The sequence below is a fragment of the Mustela nivalis genome (genome assembly GCF_964662115.1).
Source record: "Mustela nivalis genome assembly, chromosome: 11".
Taxonomy (NCBI): Eukaryota; Metazoa; Chordata; class Mammalia; order Carnivora; family Mustelidae; genus Mustela; species Mustela nivalis.
Window position 1 is genome coordinate 80,879,209 of NC_139030.1, and position 23,240 is coordinate 80,902,448.

Below are 23,240 nucleotides of genomic sequence, written 5' to 3' on the forward strand. Positions count from 1 at the left end.
ACCCAAAGGGGATCTAGATTAACAGAAGAGCTTCAATCTTTCCTTTAAAAAAATGTTAATAAGCAAAAGGTTGGCACCATAGAGGCGACTGAAGCAACAACCTCCCAGGACTGAGAGAAGACACATACTGCCTAGGTAACAACTATCCTCCTTAGAGCTTCTATTTTCAGAAGCTCGTGCTAGACAACAGCTTTGTAATATTCTGCAATATGAGCCAATGGAATGTGACCATTTGGGAGAAAGAAGGAATGCCTTTTCAAAAGTAGGGAGGCCCTGATGCAGACATTGTAGTCTGTTTAACACTGTTAGGATTAGGAGCATCATGCTATGCAAGACACTAAATGAAATCAGAAATTTTTCAAAGTCCCATCTCATTGATAATTAATAGTAGCCAAGGTTCAGCAAAACCACAAGACACAGATTTCTTTTCATCTGTAAAACAAGATAAGCAATATAACCCCAGACACATTTCGAGCAAATTGGCTTCCCAAAGCAGATATGTTTCTAAATGGGTAACTTTTTTTGTTATTTGCGTAACTTTATTCCTCTCAGGGATAGAACTTGTGAGTCATGGCCTCCTGGAAAGACGGAGCGCTCTGCCGACTCCTTGTGAATCATCTCACAGAGCTGTACGTGAGTGTGGATGTTCATATGATCATCATCAGGTGACGATAAGGAAGCATATCAATGCTCACGGACTGTTTCCAGGATTTTTCTAGCCCAGCACACCTGAAAAACCAAATGGGACAGTCCCTCTGGGTCACGGCAGTTCCTCAGACAATAACGTTTGGAGAAGAGAGAAAGCTTGGAAATACGAGTCCACAGACACACAGAGGCAGCCTAAACTAAGAATTATTGTCTAGAGAAAGTTCTCTTCAAAAATAAAAGGCACTGAAATCAGTTAGGGAATACAAGTCAGTGGGAGATACTTCTTTTTTTATTGAACTGTTTGCTCTTCCAGCAACATTTTGAGGAAATAAAAGGAGTAAGAGAGAGGAAGAGCACCAAACAGGTCTCGAGAAAGGATCTGACCCACACTGAGGCCTGCTGCTGGGTGCAGGAAGTGTGCATTTTTCAGATAGTCCTTCTGTAAGATTTTAGGTGTTGTGTGTGTGAGGGTGAACACACATGCACACACACAGACACACTTATCACATTGCTTGCGATAAACAGCATAATCAGGAGTTGTACTGTTGAAGGATCTCCCAGGTCGGTGGATAGGTTCTGGGTCTAGACTGTCCGATGCAGCCTCCATGCAGCTATGGAACTCATCTCGTTCATTATCTTAATTGTATCAGCAAAGACCCTTTTTCCAAATAAGATCACATTCACAGGGTCCAGGCACCGAGACGTAGACATTGATTCTGGGGAGCCCATTCGATCCATTCCAGAAACCACACGAGCCTGGGACCCGTGGGAAGACCCACCCAGAACCCCCTCGAGAGGACCTTTTGTGGGAGCATTATTGCCTGGCATTCGCAGCTCAGCTGTCACAGCTCCAGATCTGCTGGGACAAACATGTCCAAGCCCCACGTCTCTGAACTCTTCCGGGTCCATGCTGAGCCCGGTAGCGGCGGGGGGTGGAGGGTGACCCATGCTGGAGATTTTTGCCCAACACGGGCTTTCTCTAAGGAGCAGCTTTTGCTTGCAGACTCCACACGGACCTGGCCCAGATTTTCTCAATGTCATGCTGAAGTCGGACACTCTTCTTATTCAACCCTTCCTTCCCCCGCTCCCTGACTCTCCCTGTTGGTTTCTGCCCTCTTTCCCCTTTAGCCTTCACAACACTTCCCCTAAGAAATCTCCTGTATGTCTAACCCTTCTTGACATCTGCTTCTGGGAAGCACAAGATGGGCACAGTCAAGAACTGGGGATGCCGTGGGAACAAGACAGTCCCTGTCTTCATGGGGCCTAAAATACAAAGGCGGAGGCAGATATACAAGGAACAATTTTTTTTTCTTACTATTTTGACAAAAGCTACCAGGGAAGTATATGGAGTTCCCTGAGAGAATGTGTTGTGGTCTCTAAGCTGGTCAGGGGATTCCAAATAAGTATCTGCAAGGAAGACATACTTAAGGTGCGACCTGAAGGATAAATAGGTTTCAGAAGAAGATGTAGAAGGGAGTTTTCAGGTCAAAACCAGCAAGATGTGTCAAGACTCTCTAAGAGAAGAGGACCTTTGGACATCTATAAAGGTGCAGGTGGTGTGAATGTGGCAGTGAGAGAAGGGTCACATGAAGATGAACAATGAGAGGTAAGCAGGGGCCTGGTTATTTTATTTACTCTTAACAGCAGACATGTGAACAGACCAGAAGTCACTATGAATCATGAACAAGATAAATAGTGATAAAATCATACTCTGATGAATAGAAAAATTGCTTCTAGAGGAATGAGAATTAAATTTACCACAAATTCACTAGCAACAGAAGCCAAAAAGCAACCAAAAGGTGTATTCAAAATACAATTTTTTCTTCTGAACAAATAAATTCCTTTTATGTAGAGTCCATACAAATACAGGTACCTTCAAAAGTGCAATGTTACTGGAGAAATAAAAGTTGAATCACACAGAGAACAAATCTTGCTCATATTCCTTTATAGATGAAGGATGTTATCCAAGCTACAATGTTTACACTATCTGATTCCATCAGTAATGACCAACATAGAAACAAAGTGGGAACAAGCTGGAGAGATCCCGGGTACTAAAATCCTCTCACCTGCCTCTCTCTGCTGTAGTGCTCAGAACAATTTTGTGATCTTGTAGTTGATACACAGTGTTTAAAAAAAAAAAAGTGATGTCCAATGAGGTTCAAGAACTTTCAGGAATCCTTACCAGTATTGTGAAATTTTATATCCCAGTAAACCCTTATTCACAAGTTAGAACAAAATAAAAGCCTATCTAGTTATAAAAGCATAGTTCAGATGCCCAAAGACCCTCATTAAAAAAAAAAAAAAAAAAAAAAAAAAAAAAAAACTGGTAAAAAAAAAATACACTCAATCAAGAAGAGAGAGGAATCCAAGGAAAACACAGAACAAGTCCAGAAGAGTCACAATATATTGTTAAATTTAGTAATCTGATGACGGCAAAAAAAAAAAAAAAAAGCATGTTTTTAAAAAACACATTCTAAGTAACAATCACAAATAAGAAATGTTTAAGGGGAAGGTAAAAAATGTTAGGTTTTGTGGTGGCCAAGAGGAGGAAGTAATATCAAATAACTTTTCATATTATTAAAAAATGTGTCTTTAAAAATTGACAGTGTAAAATATAATCAGTACAGAGCTTTCAAACCAGCAGAAGAATAACATACACATTTTGAGGACTTTCTGTATACTAGCCACTGCTGAAGGGCTCCATGCCATCCTTACAACCTGCCGTGAGAGGACCCGTCCTAGTCAGCATTTCTCTCCGGTAGGCAGCCAAGGGTACAGAGAAGTGACAGACCCGAGGTCGTATTGCTAAAAAGTGGGAAAGCCAGAACTCAGTGCCAGAGAGTGCTTTTGATGTGGGACACAGAGGCAGAAGAATAATTATTAAATTTCCTTACCTACTGACAAGCCCTTAAAACAGGCAGAGTGACCTCCACCTTAAGGCTTTGCTAAAGGCAAAGGACAATCTTAGCCTGACCAACCCCCTACCCCCTGACAAGCCCTTAAAACAGGCAGAGTGACCTCCACCTTAAGACTTTGCTAAAGGCAAAGGACAATTTTAGCCTGACAACCCCCTACCCCCAACCAGTAAAGTAAGTCTACTTTAACAATTCCCTTAGGAAACTTTACCTCTAAACCTCCAAGATAGTGTCGACAATCATTACCAAGCTTATGGCCCACTGATATATATCTAAAGGGTCTCACAAGAAGGCTTTATTACTGGTAATGATAACCTTTTCCCCAGAAATAGCTAGCCCCTCAAGGTCCTAGAAACCTTGCTTCTAAAATTCCTTAAAGACTTACATCATCCCTAAACCCCTCCCGAACTTACTAGTATATAATAGACCACTCCTCACATCCCCGGGGCAGCAGCTCTTCCTGCCCATGGGTCCTGTCCCTGTGCTCTAACAGACCACCATTTTGCATCAAAGATGTCTCAAGAATTCTTTTTTGGTCATCGGCTCCGAACCTCACCCCACCGAACCTCACCTATGTTCTAGAACTTTATCACTTTTAGAGACTGTGTTCCTTTCTATAGTACGACATAAAGGTGATTTTATGAAGTCATCTGATGACAGAGGTAAAGGAAGAAAAGGAAGCCAAGGGGAAAAGAATTGCAAATAGAGAATTAAGTAGAAATGAGTCCAAATACATCAATAATTTGGGTTTCATACATTTATCATTTGGAAAAATCATCTGAAGCCACCTGCTCTCCCCCTTTACCCCTTTACCTGCCTGACTTTCTAGTACTTTCTCCCATATCCTATCCATTCAGCTGGCTCTGGGCTCTGTGACACCAGCACACATGACAAGAATATGGTTGCCTCATTGCCTGTGTTCTTTCCACTCACTATGCCAGACACGCTGCTTCCTCATCAGTGTTCTCCCTCCCTTCCTCGGATCACCTTCACAGGGACACCTTTCCTAGCTGCTCAGCTTTTAAAATGAATTTAAAATCGAACTCTCACTGCCCTCACCTGGCATTCTGTGTGCCTTCTCCCGGCTCTATTTTTCTCCATAGCTACACCCCTTCTCATATGCTTTACATTTTTCCTATATATTGTGCTTCTTTGCTCTCCATCTGATTAGAATATAAATTCCACTCAGGTAGGGAGTTTTTGTCTGTCTTGTGTTTTAGTAAAAGCCCAGTACTTTGCACAGGGCTTGGCACATGATAAGAAGTAAATATTTCTTAACGGAATGCATGTGATGATAACAATAGAAATGACAAAACATTCAGAGCTACATGATAATGCAAGTATTGCATAATAAAACAAATCCAAGACTCCAATGGATCAAACTAAGAAACCCCATGGAAGTACTTAAAAGGAGATCTGAATAAATGTCGTAATAAAGACTTAATGCAGAAAAGATGTTGATTCTTCCCAAATGACCCATAAGTGACAAGAAGGATTTTCAGAAAGTAAAAATATAATGGCTCAGCAGAAAGGAATAACTTGTTGATGGTGACACAAGTATGAAGCTTACATAAAGCTTGCAAACCTTGCAGCAGACCAGGCTCTCTTCCCCACCCCTTCCTCCGCCTTCCCATCCCCCTCCTCGCCTGAGAAGCCCTCTCCCTGCAGGGCTGATGCTGGAAAACAAAAAGAAGGACCAACCAGCACTATTCGATTTTAACATTTGATGCTATTCAACTACATTTATTTGAAATTGACTCATTTCAAAGTACTTGTTGTAAATTCATTTACTCTTCACAGTTATTCATGGAGATAACTGTACTTCTGTTTCGTTTACAGGTACAGATACAAGCTCAGAAAAAAAGGAGTGGCTTGGTCTTGCAGTCAAAATTTTTCCAGTAAAGATCTTTACAGGTTATCTTGCCTGGAGGCATAAACTTGGGACTCAGCAAACGTTCATTAACGCAAGTTGATCTTGGAGAGCTGTATTACTTTTCTGATCCTAAGTTTCTGGTGAGAAAAAGGAAGGACTCTGTTTCCACACATTTAAAACTGAGAGAATCTACTCATTCTCTCTAGCACGTTTTGTTGGGGCCGCACAGTATATTTGAAAAGTTGAATTAGTTGTCTAGCTTTAAAAATGTGGAGATCTCATATAAAATCTGGATTCTCAGCTTTTTGGGGAATCCAAAGCACTGCATTCCTTCATGGCAACAAATGTCAGGAGGTGAGTAGTTGCTGAACTTGGCATCCTCATCCATTGACTTTACCGCCTCTCTGTGTAAGGCATTTGATTTATAATTTCTGCGATGCCCATAATTTGTGAATAAGATTTAATAATGAATTAGTGACAGAGCAGAAGTTAGGACTTTAGGACCCATGATCTTCCCCGTCGATTATATCAGTGCAAATTCTTTGCGCACATGCCAGTCTCAGGGAAATGCTGAAATTCTTTCGCCAATTAGAGACTCACCAGAGTTCCGCAGTCACCTATCAGATGGTGGTTGTTCCTTCCCATGCCTGTCTCCACAGCAGTCTCCTCATGCTCACAAAGCCAGCCAATGCAAGATCATCTCACATCAGGTTGCACAGAGGCAGCTAATCTCTTTCATGTGAGTTGACCTAGGGCATCTTTAAACATCCCTCTCACAAACTTAGCATTTCATGCATGCTGTACCCATCAAAAACTTCTCATCTCCTCCTTCCTTTCCACATGGCTGCTCTGGCACTGTGTGGTACTCAAATGTCAAAACAATGGCGAGATGGCAGACTGTCAAATAGGCTCCTGAGTCTGGGCTCATTGCAACACCAGATGCTTCCGGTCACCTGGGAAATCACTCTGACAATGGCTACATATCAAGTTCAAGGTCAGAGTGAATTCTCAGCAGATCGTGCAAAAGTCAAATGTCTCAGCAACTGTTTAAATAATTTAAAACAGCAGGATGTATGCCTGCCTGAAAGCAAGACGTAAGATTTCACGTAAGTGACATTTTTCTCTTATGTTTTAGAGGGGAAGGCAATCAGGTGTTTCTACCTAGGACGTGTGGTCTAGTGGTAATGATGCAGTTAAATCCCAGAGTTCTAATCTGACCTTGCTCATCCTCTATCACTGACTAAAACTGAAGGTTCTGACACATTAAGGAAGCCACATCAGCTCTACACACCATATTCTAGCAAGGCATGATTTTATGTCCAGAAAAAAGACAGGCTGGGTCGTCATTTATTCAAGGAGGATCGAAGGCAGTACCAACTCTGTTGTCTGGAAAATAGACATCCTAATGCAGCTCATCTGCTTTCTTAAACTTTTTCCTTAGATGTAGGAAAAGCCAAAGATCTACTGCATTCCCACCATGTGCACTCATGCTGGAGGGGAGTGGTTTATCAGCTGATGTAGAAGATGAGGGAATTCACTACATGGAAATCTGGGGAGAAGCACCATCAATCCCAAGGACAGCTAAGACCAGGGTCCTAAGGCAAAAATGTGTCTGGAGTGTTTAGGGAATGTAGAAGGCCCATGTGACTGGGGTGGAATGGAGTGTTGGAGCAAGGGGAGTGGCAGATGAAATGAGAACAGAACCAAAACCAGAGGGCTAAGACTTCGAGCATCACTGTAGGAATTTGCCCTTTACTCCCACTGCTCTGGAGGATAACTGGAGGCTACTGTGCAGAAGACAGACTAATACCAAGTGCATTTAAGTATGTCTGAACTTACTCAGGTGTACAAATCCACTTTTTCAAATAACTTTATAAATCTGAACACAAACCAAGTATTTCCAATGAAAATTTAGTGTCTGAATTATGATGGGCTGTAAGTGTAAAATGTACACTGGATTTTTAAAGACTTAGCAAGAGTGGGCGCCTGCGTGGCTCAGTGGGTTAAGCTGTTGGCTTCGGCTCAGGTCATGATCTCAGGGTCCTGGGATCGAGTCCCGCATCGGGCTCTCTGCTCAGCAGGGAGCCTGCTTCCCTCTCTCTCTCTCTGCCTGCCTCTCCATCTACTTGTGATTTCTCTCTGTCAAATAAATAAATAAAATATTAAAAAAAAAAGACTTAGCAAGAGCATTAATCATGTAAAAATATCTCACTAGCAATTTTAATATTTATTTGCATTTGAAATGTAACTATTCTAGATCTATTGTGTTCAATAAAATATATTAACCTTAATTTAATCTGTTTCTTTTTCTTCTTAAATGTGCTACCAGAAGCTTTGTAATTGCTCTCAGGAAGCTTCTTATAATATAATTTACCAAGTCTACTGCAGGAGAGTGTGCAACAGGTGCAGGGTTGAACCCTAGACCTGCACTTTAGCAAGTACTGCCAGGTGATATTGATGGATTCCTGCTCTAGAAAAAAGACCCAGAGTCTTGATTTTGCTGGCTCAAGAGAAAGAGCAAAAGCCCCATCAAGGAGTCATGGTGGCAGTGGTCATAGTCCTTCCACACATCAACAATCTCCTCTCTGCCATTCTTCAGACTGGATCCCCAAGCCAATTTATTGCCTGTATTATTACTTGAAAATAAATCACATATAGTTATAGTCCTATAGTCCTATATATAGTCCTATAGTCCTAGCATTTACATAAAAATGTACCAATTCTAAATAGCTTTCACTCATACATCAAATTTCAAAATTACTGACAACTATTAAAAACCAAAACTAGGGGCGCCTGTGTGGCTCAGTGGGTTAAAGCCTCTGCCTTCGACTCGGGTCATAATCTCAGGGTCCTGGGATTGAGTCCCACATTGGGTTCTCTGCTCTGCAGGGAGCCTGCTTCCTCCTTTTCTCTTCTGCCTGCCTCTCTGCCTACTTGTGATCTCTGTCTGTCAAATAAATAAATAAAATCTTAAAAAAAAAAAAAAAAAACTAGTTTGGGAAGGAAAAAAATTTCCAGTTCTCACAACCATTTGGCTTAATCACAAGTTAAAAAGAAATCCCAAGAAAATGTGATGTTAGTTCATTTTATTAAATTTCTTTCATATTACCTACTTTCTTTCCATTTCTTAATTTTTTCCTTATGGAAGTCTTACAGTAACTATATATATATATATATATATTTTTTTTTTTTAATTCAGATAGCATACAGGGATAAATAAAAATCATCCAAAATCTTCCCAGAAATAGGAATTGTTTTCCTTTTGGGGTGTTTCCAATCCATTTCACATGGTTTTGATTTTAGTCTATATACAGTTGGATATATTACTTTTTTACTCAGTGTTTTCAGGTTCAGAATACTATTCTGTATTATGTCTATTCCATATTTTATTTATTGATTCTTCTTTTTTGAACATTTAGATATTTCCAAGGTTTTGCTATTAGTGTGCAAAGAGCATCCTTTTATAAAATAAAAATATAAAATATAAAAAACTTGAAATGTAATTACTTTATTAGGTAGAGTCTAAAGATAGAACTTAAAAGTCTACAGTTAAAAAATTTTAAAATATCCCTACTACTTGCTTTTAAATTGCTTATCAAAAAGAAACCTATCAATCAATAAGTATTGTCAGTTGATATATGTCAATAAACAATTGTTGTTTTACATTAATTTTATTCATTTATCAAAACCTTTGTTAACTTATTGGGCCCCTCCCAAAAAAAAAAAAAAAGAAAAAAGTATTTCAGTATTATAATTTGTGAAATTACTAGTGATACTGGGCTTTTTTCACATTTTTTTGCCATTTGTGTTTCTTCTAGGAATTGTAACTTCCCATCTGCAAATTTGCCAATGTTCACTGTTTTCACTTTCAGAGCTTCAGACTATACTGAAAAATTTAATAAGGCAAGAACCCAATAAATATTCTGCTTTCACATACTTCAAAACTATTGTCTCCAGATGATCTTTAGAATGGGTTCATCAGTTTTGTTTTGTTTTTTAAAGTCTCATAGAGATTTCAATTGAGCTTCCATTAAATCTATAAATTTGAAATAATTTAAGACTTCTTCAAAATATATAATCTTCTTACTGGGATCGTAATCTCCATTTTCTCAAGTTTTACATCTCCATAAAATGCTACATTTTTCTTCGTTATATACTTTACAAACTTTTTAAAAGATCATTTCTGAGTTTTTATATATGGGGGGACCTTTTGTCAGTGGAGTACTTTTCAATTATATTTTCTATACAGTTATTAATTGTATTTAGGGAAACTATCGATCTTTAAATGCTTATTTTGCAACATAAGGATAAATTACAAAATAAAATTTTTTATTCTTTTCCTTGAACTTTCTAGATACACAATCAAATTGTCTGTATACAATGATGGCTTTCTTGTCATTTCCAACAGTTATACAAGTTATTTTTATTTCCTGCTCTGTTGTGCTGGATGCAATTCCAAAAATAATTTTTACTAACCACTTTCATGGCATAGTTTCCAAAAAACACTTTATAGAACCTAGGGCAGTGTATTCTACGTTATTCTGATCCTTCAGGAGAATGTTTTCAGGGCAGACATTCTAATTCAAGAGGTTTATCAACAAATGGAAACATGTTTGAAAGAGAGTGTCTATGATGGACCTAAGGCTCTTGATCCCACCTTAGATCACAAATAGCTGAAGAAATTGGGGAGGTTCATTCTGGAGAAGAGACATTCATTGGAACATGATGGAATAAGAGTTTTTATTAGAACAAGGATTAGATGTGTTACATAAGCTCTCCAAAGAAAAGAACAAGAAACAATATAGATAGAGGCCAATTTTTGGTCATTGTGGATAATTTTAATTAAAACATAAACAGCAGGGGCACCTGGGTGGCTCAGTGGGTTAAGCCTCTGCCTTCGGCTCAGGTCATGATCCCAGGGTCCTGGGATCAAGCCCCACATCGGGTTCTCTGCACTGCAGGGAGCCTGCTTCCTCCTCTCTCTCTGCCTGCCTCTCTGCCTACTTGTGATCTCTGTCAGATAAATAAAGAAAAAATATTTAAAAAAAAAAAAACATAAACAGCATACCTTGATAAGAAGGGGATCCCCCCTAAAGGAGAAATTCTCAAATATAGGGTCAATAATCCATTACAGAGATGTTCTGGAACAGAATTTAACATCTGATAGGTGGTTCAACTGATAACCTTTAAAATCCAAATTCCATATTCCCACTACCCACTGCTACAGCATGTAGAGTGCCTGGCACAGAAATGTTTACTAGAATTCATTTACATACAAATAGAAGTAGTATAAATAGCCTCATTATTTTTAGACTGATTTTTTAATAAACACATCCCAAGATTAAATACATACAAAAATGTGTATACATATAAAGGGAATAAGACTTTCTCTAATCACTCCTTCAAACTGCAGCCTTGGATCAATCAACAAATATTTATTAAGCTAGGCAAAAGAAAAAAAATCGATATATACAGAAAACAGAAGGAAATGAATGTGCAGAGAAAACAATCACCATGAAAAATTTTCTAATCATTTTACCCTATTGCAGAAGTGCATATGTTTAAACATTAATTGAATTTCCAAACAGATACTGCTATCAGAGCATATGCTATTTAAGATTCATACTTTTCATTCCCCAAAAAGAAGCCTCTTCAGGAAATAAGTAATGAAAGCTGTTAATTGTTCCATGTCCTTCTCATTCAACATTAATGTTCAACCTATATCTTCTTACCTTTCCAAAATATCCCTGGGCAACCTTTGCCCAAACAAACAATCTAAAACCAAGTAATAGCAAAAATGCTTATAAGATAGAAACCTACTGAAAAGTGATAAGTGCCCTTATCTTGAGGGATTTAGGTATAACTAATTATCTTTTATAATAATCTCTATAATCATATGTTCCCTATGAATACTGTTACCCTCAATCAACAAGTGTCAAGATTAATAACTTACCCCAAAAGTACAGAATTATGACATATTTTATAGAAAAAAACAAGGCACAATTCTTATGTACCCATTTTCATTTAATAATGACAGTTGATGATTCTATAAAACATTTGATTCCAGAAGTAGTATCACAGAAAACTGAGTAGCTGGTAGGTTGTGAGTTCACAACAGAAACAAGAGATTCTATTACACCCTGGAAATTTTCGGAATGCTCCCTTCTCTTCAGTCACATAGCAATATTCTAGAACTGTGGATTGATATGAAATGAAAGATACAAAGAAAAGCTCTGTTCTGAAAAACAAACCCCAGAATGAATAAGTCATGGAGATCCTTTTCCTCTCTGACAGTCTAACTCCCCAGGTGCTGAAAGATGGCCCAGAGAAGAGTGACATCTATTGTTCAGGAAGATTTATGGGTGGGATCCACCAGGCCTGCTGAGTAAACGGTGCATTCGGTCCATGAGCAAAAGGTGACCTCTCTCCCCAGAGGAGCAAACCAGGGCCGCCCGAGAAGGGGCAAATGGAAGCTAACATCCAGTTCATAAGGATTATCCAGGAAATGCGGGCAGAGATCAACAAGCTGAAGAAAGAGAATCAAGTCCTCCAGATGAAGCTGGCCTCAAGTAGTCAGAGAACCCCAGGCCCCAGCAGAGAATCGGAAGATGAAAGGGAAGAGGAAGTCACAGACCTTGGTAACCTCGAAAAAGCATCTGAAAAATCTCCAGCAACCCTTCACGGTGGTGTTTCCGTCAATGCAGCACCAGCTGTGCTTGAACATCAAGGTACCGAATATCCATAGCTCTTCTGGGCTGTGCCCATCTTTGCAAAGCCCTCCTAAACATTAGGTTTATGGTGCCTCTCACATAACTGCAGAAGTTGGCTTTGGTAGTGGTGAGTTCCATCCTTTTTCTCCTGGTAGATTACCTCTAAATCCCTAGGGGGAAAAATCCTTAGCATCTTCAAGCAACATATTTTAGCAACATCAAACACTATTTCCAGATCTTCCTGGAAAGGTGGGAATGGCAGGTTTGTGAAAATCAGTCACATAAAAAACAATGTGTTTTCTTCCTTCTTGACCTCAAGCCTTTAAATGTCCCATCATAGAATACTGAATGGGTGTGTGTCAAAAGCCATGCTCACTTATTAAGTTACAATATTGCACAATAGCTAAACGTATGATTATGACAGTCAGACAATTATGGTTGCAAGTGATTGTCATTCATTATCCACTTGACCCAGAGATACTTAGGAGACATCTTTCACCTTTGTTTTCTACGTCGGGAAGTGTTAGAGTACCTACCTGACATGGTTATGGTACCTATCTCTCTGTAATAATAGACTGAGTGCTTAATTTGACACCTGGCGAGCACACAACAAATGGCAGATGTTGTTTCTTATCCATGTTTTATAAAGAAATTTCCTGCCCTGTGTGAATGTGTGTTGCCCATAATTCAACATCCTGTACAGGTCGAAGGCTTCAAGATGCAGTGTCAGGGTTGCTGGAAGGGAGGAGTGGAGGAGGGATGGGTGGCCGGGCGATGGACACTGGGACGGGTATGTGCTATGGTGAATGCTGTGAATTGTGTAAAACTGATGAATCACAGTCCTGTACCCCTGAAACAAATCATACATTGTAGGTTAATTTTTTTAAAAAGATGCAGGGTCAGTGTTTGATACATTCTAAGAATCAAATCTCTCACCTTTTGTGGGAAAAGAATATTGACTGTTAAGACTCTACACAAAGTCAGAAATCAGCAGGGCAAAAACTATGTTCTGCATGTAAATGATCAGTGCTTGCCTACATGCAGCAGATTCAAATAAAATGGCTATACGTAATTAAATAGTCAACTCTCTTTTAATATCCTCTGTCAAAGGCTTCAGGCAATGCCATTTAGAGGTTCTGAGCAGCTTGGCAAGGGAACAGGTCCTATTTGCCAGCTGGTTTCCTCTGTTGGAGAGGTTTCTCTCTAGCATGCGACCCTACATTTCAAGGCTGAGAAGAGATTCCCATCGGAGCTTTTTCCCTCTTTGTCAAGTGCAACTCTGGATCTGAGTAGTTCTGTCTGCTGGATATTTAATAAAACTAAAAGGGTAACTAACAAGGAGGTTAGACTTTCTCCTGGTTTAAAAAAAAATAAAAAAGGAAAAAGAAAAGAAAGATAAAGATATTTGTAATACATCCTTACCCTAAAGTTTCCCAACCTCTGCAATCTTGGACATTTTGTACTGACTATCTCTGTATTTGTATGGGTCTGTCTTCACTATAGGATGTTTAGTAGTTTTTCTGGCTTCTAAATACTACATGCCAGTAATACCTGCCTCTCACCCTCTAGTCAGGAAAATGTCTTTGGAGATTCCAAATGTTGCCCAAAGGACAAAATTTCCCCCAGTTGAAAACCACGGCCTTACTCCAAAAGCAAATGACACTCTATCAAATTTATTTTCTATAAAACTTATCTTGACAAAAAACATAAGTTTTGTCTTAGTATATATTGTGGCTATTTTACAACAAGAAATACACCAGTGAAAGAACAAAAAGTATAGCATACGCTTTACACTCTTAGGGCCTGAATGCCATCAAGCTTAGGAGAGTTTAGACTATTAATAAGAGCTAAGCACACAATTGATAGCATACTCCTTCAACATATGGATGGTAACTCCCAATAAGAACGTTAGCACTAACTTTTAAAAGGACTGGTGAGGGGTGCCTGGGTGCCTCTGGGTTAAACCTCTGCCTTTGGCTCAGGTCATCATCTCAGGGTCCTGGGATGGAGCCCCACATTAAGCTTTCTGCTCAGCAGGGAGCCTGCTTCCTTTTTTTTCTCTCCCTGCCTGCCTCTCTGCCTACTTGTGATCTGTGTCAAGTGAATAAATAAAATTTTTTAAAAGGTGGGGGGGTGCCTGGGTGGCTCAGTGGGCTAAAACCTTTACCTTCAGCTCAGGTCATGATCTCAGGGTCCTGGGATGGAGCCCCACATCAGGCTCTCTGTTCAGCATGGAGCCTGCTTCCCTCTCTCTCTCTGCCTGCCTCTCTGCCTACTTGTGGTCTCTCTCTCTGTCAAATAAATAAATAAAATCTTAAAAAAAAATGGACTGGTAAAATTGGGGGGACTCTAGTTAGTTGTATCAGTTAAACACAGAAAGACACATGATTTAAGTTTGTGCTTGGAAGCCCATTGAGTTACTTTACATGTATTTATCCGTGTCTTAAATGCAATATACTATCATTAAAGTAAGGGACATAAGTAGGAAGAACATTGGCCTGAACATGAGGACACCAGATGGCAGTCCCAGTTTTATAATACTTAGTCAATGCTGAGTAGGACACATACATATATGGACATATATATGCCACAGCCCAGGAACACAGCTGCTTGGGGATATATAGATATAGATAATAAAGGGATATATATATTATATGCCTGTAATAAGGGGATGTCTATATTATGTATCTATAGTATATATGGGGACATATACATAGTAACAAGCAGAAGAGCACCTGCTTAGAAAGAGTCTTTGCTGGCTAAATTCTCATGGAAGCATCTGTCATAGTGGATAAGCACTTGGTGGATATGAAATCAACCAGCATTTTCACAGATGCTGCCCTTATATATTAAAAAAAAAAATGACTCTTTATTTATTTTTTTATTTTATTTATTTATTTGACAGAGAGAGATCACAAGTAGGCAGAGAGGCAGGCAGAGAGAGAGGAGGAAGCAGGCACCCTGCTGAGCAGAGAGCCCAATGTGGGACTCGATCCCAGGACTCTGAGATTATGACCTGAGCTGAAGGCAGCGGCTTAACCCACTGAGCCACCCAGGTGCCCCAAAAAATAACTCTTTAGAGGGATCCCCCAGCATCACTGGACCTCCAGGTCTCTGCAATGTATTCACGTCCTTTGCGGGCAAATACACTGCATTTGGCAGCAAGTTCTGAAATTGTGCTAATGACCCCATGATGCTGTGTTGAATATCCTTTGCCTTTTATTCATAAGAAACTAAAGGATACAGACTTGAGTCTGTACTTGTGACCCAGAGCGATGAACAAAGAGCCAAGTTGCTAGTCAGTCAAACTGGAGCACAGGTTCCAAATAAGAATAAACTTCCCCTTGCCATCATCAGCACAATTTCTTCGGTTGTAATTTCCTACCAGTCACTTTAAAGAGAATACTTTATAATCCTTCCAAACAGAAACTTTTATGATTGTCAATAGACATAAATTTGTTCTTAGACAATTATAGAAGTTATAGATGATGGCCAAAGTAGTGTTTAAAGATAATTTAGGAACAGTATTTGCATGCGGTTAAACACTTTGGATAGATTTGAACCTAAAACACTTCTCTCTGCCCCAAACTCTTGCCTGAAAGCGGATCTTCCACTCTTCCAAACCATAAAAAGCCAAGGCAGCCTCCACATTTTGCAATGGCCTTAATAATCTGCTGTCTGCATTCTGCAGATGTGGGCAGCAAACTTAACTAAGAAACAATTGTGCTTCTAGCACTCTTAAAACCCAAACATGATGCAAGCCTTTCTTAAACACCCATGCTAGTTCATGCCAAGGCTGTGACTAGAGAGAAAAAAAGATTCAGTAAACATTCCTTAAGTGTTCCAGAAAATGAAAACCAACCCGAGGTCAGCCTTCTTCACCCCCTGGATGAGAACTGGATGTCTGGTCAGCATTAGTATGGCCAAAGTAGTGTTTAAAGATAATTTAGGAACAGTATTTGCATGCGGTTAAACACTTTGGATAGATTTGGTGTCACAGGGATTCAGAAAAACTATACTCTGTAAAACAAAGCTTTTTTAATAGAAGTGCCTGAGTTACAAGGAGCAGAGAATACTCGATTCACATCAAGAAAAGAGTTTATTGGCAGACATTTACAGACAAAAATTGAATTGAAAGCCCTCACAAACAAGGCCATAAATCCCTCCATCTCTCTCAAGAACACTCTAGTTTTCTATTGAGGCACCTTTGCTTCTTTCCACAGACCTCCTGTGCTTTCGTCTCTCAGTCAACAGGCCTCCTCATAGTGACCATCTCAACTAAAGTCTAAAGTCAAGACACACAAATGTAGCCCAGTTAGCAGCGGCCAGTTCAATTTTTGTGATGAGAGGCTATGATGAATATGTTCTTCTACTATCTTCTAGAAGGAGAGAGAAAAAATGTCCAGCATTGTCATCTCCAGAATAGCCATGTTCTTCCCATTTTAAAGTCTTGTTTTATTATTTCTACATGTCCAGGTCTCTGTTCTAATGCTGTATCCTTACAAAGGTATTGCCAACCACACTGTTAATAGAGCTTCCAGACCTCCTCTTTCATGTCTCTATCCCCTTGCCTTTATCAGCCTAACTTGACCTTCTAGGATCTGTCACTACCTGAATTTTATCACATAATGTTTGTTTATCACCTGTCTGCACAAAAAGATAGTAAGCAAGAGTTTTGAGTGGGCCACTATCCTCATCTCTATCTCACAAAAAAGTGCCTGATATTATTTGTCAAATAAATAAATGACTAGATGTAGTTTATGTGAAAAAAATTAATCAAAAGTAATAGTTTTGCTTAGGTCATTTTAATGAAGTACTACTAATATAATATGACATCTGTGGACATCATTAAAGGTGAAATTTTCATAAACTTAAATTTTGTGTCTCTTACACAGGCAACGTCATGATTGTTAGACGCTATTCCATCTCCTCACCAATTCATTCATTTGCTGCAAATGATCCCTGGAAACCTGAGGAAAGACACCCAAAGAGTGGAATTCTAGGAGCTCAGGGAAGAGTTAAATCTCTGGCATGTTCTTCAATTAAGAAGCAAGACAATGAAGAAAATCTGTTTGCAGCAGATTCTTTAACCAGCACTAGTTCCAACCAAAGAACCTCTCCTGATCATGTTTTTGATAATGTAACCAGGTAATGTATCATCTGCCTCAAGTTAGAATGATTATAGGCACATGCTGTGAAAGCACTCAGGCATTTCCATTGATAGGCAAGGTCTTAGGTTGAAGAAACAACCAAATAGTGTCTTAGGCCAAAATAATTTCCATCTCACATGTGTATTTAGGGAGTCAAAAGAAAGAAATATTTTTTGAGATCAACTGTCACTCTAACAGATGCCTCTATGAGCAGAAGACTTAATCGGTCTGCCCTTAGTCATCGAGCACTAATGACTGTACTCTGAGCTGGCCGCCAGTGATACAAGATTCAGCAAAACCAAAACGTTACGTTTAAAACTTTCATTCCATGACAAAGACACACCAATGAACTGATCACTCTAACAAAATACTTCTCAAGGAAAAGACACACTTCTTTTAGGAACTGAACACAGAAATCTTCTCTGAGAGACGACTGTTCTTGAGGGGGAAGTGACCCAGTGGCTTTTGGGTGGTATACAAAAATCATTACTCAAGACGGCCAAGAGACAAAGAGAAAAGGAATTTGTTTTTCAAAATCCAGGAGCTGATGTTTGGGGAGGTAGGCTCAGTCTGTGAAAAAGAGAGATTTAAGAAGACATTTGAGAGATGGGCGGGAGTCTTCTAAGAGGAAGGTCAGATGGTGACGTCAGGAGTGGATAGAGCCAAGGGCCCCTTTCAGAACAAAACTGTCACTATCAAGTCTAACTTATCCCCTCTATAAGGCTAGAGCATGACCTCCCCTCTCCCACATGCTCCACCCCAACTTCCAATTCCCAGTTAGGCCCTGACTTTCTAGGGAGAGTCTCTACATATTTGTCTCCTTCAAGGAGAAAAAGAGGCCTGGGTTCTCATGAAGAAGAGAAAATGGAATAAATGGGGTGCAGAGAGAATAAAGAAATCATCACGCTCAGCAGTGACAGGAAATCAAATCAAGAGATAACCGTGATAGCCCTTCAGGGATTCTCTTCAATATTGGAAAGAGTACTGGACCTACCACATGATACAGGACACAAAGGCTGAGCCAGTTTCATTTGGATTTTATAAGACAGGATGAAAATTGTGTTTCCCTTACAGATAGTGCTATTACAGGAACAGAGAGAGTAGCCTGTATCCTGAAGGACAGCTGCATATAGTCACGCAGGGGAAAATGGGAAGATCACCTCAGGTAGAGCAGGAAAGACAAGACAGAAGGAAGCACGACTATGGGGAAAACCAAAGTAGTCAAGTGAATGAGGGTGAAGGAGGGAGCACAGACCATCATAAGAGGACTTCCAGGCAAGGCTCACAAGTGTGTGTTTTGTCCTGTACTTACTGGAAAACTAGTACAAAATGTCTTTCTGAAAAGTTTTAAAATGCAAAAATATTCAGGAATGAAAGTTACAAAGATCACTGTTTTACTCTGCAAGAATTTTGTCGCTTTTTTTCAGATATTTTTATATATTAAAGGGAAGAGATGTTACTAACAGAGAGAAAAATCCTATATCTCTTTTCCCTGGTCCTGCCAATGAGCACATGGGACCATGAGTTTTTGCCTCTATCCTTTTGACCTATTTTTTTCTATGCCTTCATTCTATTCATTCATTCATTCATTCAACAAATAATCCTGGAGGCATGTTATGTGCTGGGTAGGAAAAAAAAAATTGTCAGAAGTCCCTGCACATTCCTTTGTACAATGATAATCCATAAGTAAGACAATACATAAAAGTGTATCATTTGTATTAGATGGTGATACGTATGAAAGAGAACATCAAACCAATTCAAAGAGAAAAGGAAGGGTCAGAGAAGCAAGCATTATTGAAATTGTATATATGGTCGCTAGGAAATACCTCACCATCTGAGTGAAAAGGGAAAGCATTCTGAGGATTTCTGGGTGGGGAAAACTTTCCAAGAATTGAGGACAACAAATGCAAGAGATGCTGAGAGGGGGTGCATGACTGTGTTTGAGGAAGGGAAAAGAGGCTGGTGTGGCTGGAAGAGTGAGCAAGCAAGAGAACAGGGGAAGATGAAGGCAAAGCACTAGCGGTGACCTTCCACTCCCCTCCAATGATTCTAGATTTATCCCAAGTACACTGAGTACATAACATATTCTTTTCATTAAAAAAAAATAAAAATAAAGATAAAGGATCATGTTGGGAGTTCTGCTTTAAAAAGATTGTAGGAAAAAATACAGAAAATAAAAAGACCAGGTTTAAGGCTAAAAAATATGATCTAGGAAAGAGATGATCATTTCTTGGCCAAGGTAGTAATGGTGGATGTGATTGCTGGATATACTTTGAATATGGAGCTCCTAAGATTTATTGGCAGAGCAGATGTGGGACATGGAAACAAGAAGTGTATAACCAATCACTGTGTGTCAATGACCATGTGTTTTTTTGTTGTTGTTTTTTTGTTTTTTTAAGATTATATTTATTTATTTATTTGTCAGAAAGAGAGAGAGAGAAAACACACAAACAGGCAGAGAGGCAGACAGAGGCAGAGAGAGAGGCAGGCTCCCCACCGAGCAAGGAGCCTGATGCAAGACTCAATCCCAGGACCCTGGGATCATGACCTGAGCCAGACGCAGCAACTTAACCCCCTGAGCCACCCAGGCCTCCCGATGACCATGTGTTTTCAGAGGGAAGAAAGAGGAAAGGCGAAGATGTATCTTTTGCTAAAAAAAAGATATATATATGTGTATACATATTATACACTAAATGTTCATCATAAAAAGGAATGTCTTTTGTTTTGAAAAATTATATATATATATATACATATATATATCCAAATTCATATATATATCCAGTTATATAATGGAACTAAATATTCAGTATAATAAGAAAATTGCAAATTACAAAGTATAAATGCAAGATTCAAAGTAAAAAAGTATAAAAAGGAAAATCTTCCATAACTTACTGTCTGAATAACCACCAGGTAGATTTTGATGCGCATCTATCTTTCCAGTCTGTGTCTGCCTATTTTGAAATTGTGCAGTGCACATTATCATAATGTTTTATTTTTTGCACTTAATCCATTACATTCTCACAAACCTATCATGTTGAGAAATACAGTATTATTAATTTTCATAAAATTCACATTATTTTCTGTGATTGCTTGGGAGCCTAGCCAACATTTATAATGTATTATTTTTCTAAAACAAAATGTTTTCCAAATTCCAAGCTGCCAAGGAATAAACTATTTAGAACACAATCTATTGGTAATTTAGAATCTACTTTAATGGGAAAGACTGAGCCAATTGCAGGTTTCTGTGAAAACAAGAAAGTCAGTAATGGCTTGAAATCAACAGCTGGGTTGGCATAAAACCCAGTCAATTGCAGAGAACTGTTGACAAAAAGGAAGCGTGTATTTTTTTGTTATAGCGTTTTTTTAATTTTGTCTTTTACATCCTCGGTGATTAACTAGTCAAGTAATGTGTCATTACATTAGCCCACTAATTTTTTTGTAAATTCATTTACTTTCTAATAGTTCTTAAAAATTTTTTCAAAAGATTTATCAAGAACCAATTTGTTTGAACTGGCTTTTGAAGCAGTCAAACATCGTACCTAATTTGCTTGTGAGCCTTTTCATTATTATACCAAGAAAGTGTTTTACAGAATAATGCCAATGTCAATATTTCTAAGAACAAATGCTCTCCAAAAACCAGAGACAGAATTTTAATTTTTCCTGATTTTCAGAGAAACTAGAACCTAGAAATCTAATGTCCTGCATTTAAGAAAAAGCTTAAGATTAAGAGAAAGCGTCCATATGGAGCATAGCATGAGACACAGAAATGTTGAATCACTATGTTGTCTACCTGAAACTAATGTAGCATTGTGTGTCAACTATACTCTAATTTTTAATAAATTATAAATTAATATAAATATAAATTAGTAATAAATCACTAATTTAATTAGAAATGCTATATTATTCATTTTGCAGATAGAAAAAACCAGATACATTAAGTTCATACACCATTGACTCTTGAACAACACAGATTTGAACTGTGCCAGTCCACTTATGTATGGATTTTTTTCAATAGGTACAGTACAGTACTGTAAATGTCCTTTCTCTTCCTTATGATTTTCTTAAGGAACATTTTCTTAATGATTGCCCTTCACTTTCTTTTCTCTAGTGTATTTGATTGTAAGAATATGGTAAATAATAGATACAACATACAGAATATGTCTTAATCAACTATTCATGTTATTGGTAAGGTCCCAAGTCAATAGTAGGCGATTGGGGGGGAATCAAAAGTTATGTGCAGATTTTCCAAAGCCCCAGGGCTGAGTGCCCCCAATCCCTGTGTTGTTCAAGGATCAACTGTACCTTTTCCTTTTCATATCAAAATGGTTAAGAAGGCAACCTCTGAAATCAGATGGCTAAAATCTCAACTGCATCATTGGCCTTAAAAAAAGTTATCAGTCTGTTTTATATAATAGTTCTTTCTTCTGTAAAAAAAAAAAATGGAAAATTAAAAAAAAGGAATCACAATAACATTTACCTCAGAGTTTTTGTGAAGAATAAATGAGATAGTCAAGTGAGAGCTAATAAATGACAGAGCAGTTATTATTTTATTGATTCCAACATATGGAACCACTGACCTTCCTCTCAAGGGAGGGAGCAGATGTGTTCCCCTCGATGCACACCACTATATGCCACTCAGTGAAATGATTGCCTTATCCAATACAAAGAAAGAAGAACAGAGAGAGGACAATATTGGAGAAAAGGCAAACATTTCAAACACTATTCTTTTTACTTTTTCCTGAGAACGATATATCCTAATTTATGTCAAGATTCTATATAACAATTTAATCCCTGAGATGACATGATTCATTGCTGTCTTTCCTCTCTCCCCTTTACTGTTTAGGTGTGATGGATATTCCGTTAATTCAAAGTCTATAATTGCTGACTGATCTGGATTATAAAATAATTGCCTCAAATTTCTGCTTCATTTCACCTGAAGATTTCTAATGTGAAAGACCCTTCACCTGAGACAATATGATATTCTTTAACTTTAAACATCAAGAGAATAATCTTCCCTCAATTGTTCTAAATTTAGGTTTCATCAACATCCTTCATTGGGTTTAATCAAAAGCCAATTCCAATATATTTTTTGTATTATTGTTGAATAACTAAACAAAATATATTGTGATATGTTTCAAATGAGCTTTTAACAGTTTAGGCAATCTTTGGTGGCTTAGAAAAAAAGTAGATGTTTAATATAAAGGCTCACTAAAAAGTCTTGCTTATCTTCTTCTTATTCTGCTTTCTTTAGGGACAAGATAAAGACAGTCAGTTTCCAGTTACCCATGGACTTGTCTTCATATTCCAAAGATTCAAGTTCTTTGAAGTGTTCACCAAATCGGACCACAAATGAGCTAAGTACCATTGCAGAATAGGCTGCGTGGGGTGATGAAATTTAAGAAACAGCTGATTCCCAAAAATGAGAACACTTAGGCCCCTCTGGGTCAGTGTCCTCCTCTACAAAGAGCTCTGGAAAGATTCCCAGTAAGACACACAAAATGCTTGGCATCAGGTCAGTGGACTTGTGAATGGACTTGGCCAAGAAATGGAAGTAATTTCTTTATGTCATTGTCGAATACTAATGTTGATTGCTGTACAGTGACTATTGCAGTCTCTCTATGCAGCAATGAGCAATTAAACATAATTAAATTAAATTGCATGGTAGTGTTCAGTAGCTGCCTTCTGCCATCAAGAAATGCCGCTGTTTACATTATAAGTGTCCCTCTCCAGATGAACTTACAACAAATATAGGGGGAAAAAAGTTCTTGTTTTGATTAATGATATAGAAGCAAGAATAATTATCCTTTTAGATAATTCTTGGTTGATATTTCACTGATACTAATTCATTTCATCTTTTAATATCCTATGTCACAGGCATGGGAGCACAAACACAGCAGACTCCCACAGCATCCATGGTGGGCTCAGAGCAATTGTGGGCTCACTA

At 38.5% G+C, this 23,240-nt stretch overlaps 1 protein-coding gene across 1 annotated transcript; it reads left to right on the top strand.

Moving 5' to 3' along the window:
- Positions 1-11,681: 11,681 nt before the first annotated feature.
- On the top strand, positions 11,682-22,831 carry CCDC195 (coiled-coil domain containing 195). Its single transcript, XM_082689805.1, has 3 exons — positions 11,682-12,164; positions 17,042-17,294; positions 22,548-22,831. The coding sequence occupies exons 1-3, from the start codon at positions 11,903-11,905 to the stop codon at positions 22,669-22,671; spliced, it is 639 nt and encodes a 212-aa protein (XP_082545931.1). The 5' UTR covers positions 11,682-11,902; the 3' UTR covers positions 22,672-22,831.
- The last annotated feature ends 409 nt before the right edge of the window (positions 22,832-23,240 follow it).

Coding starts and splice junctions, on each gene's coding strand:
- CCDC195 (XM_082689805.1), top strand. CDS start 11,903: ATGGAAGCTAACATCCAGTTCATAAGGATTATCCAGGAAATGCGGGCA. Junction 12,165..17,041: donor AGCTGTGCTTGAACATCAAG/GTACCGAATATC, acceptor TCTCTTACACAG/GCAACGTCATGATTGTTAGA. Junction 17,295..22,547: donor GTTTTTGATAATGTAACCAG/GTAATGTATCAT, acceptor TGCTTTCTTTAG/GGACAAGATAAAGACAGTCA.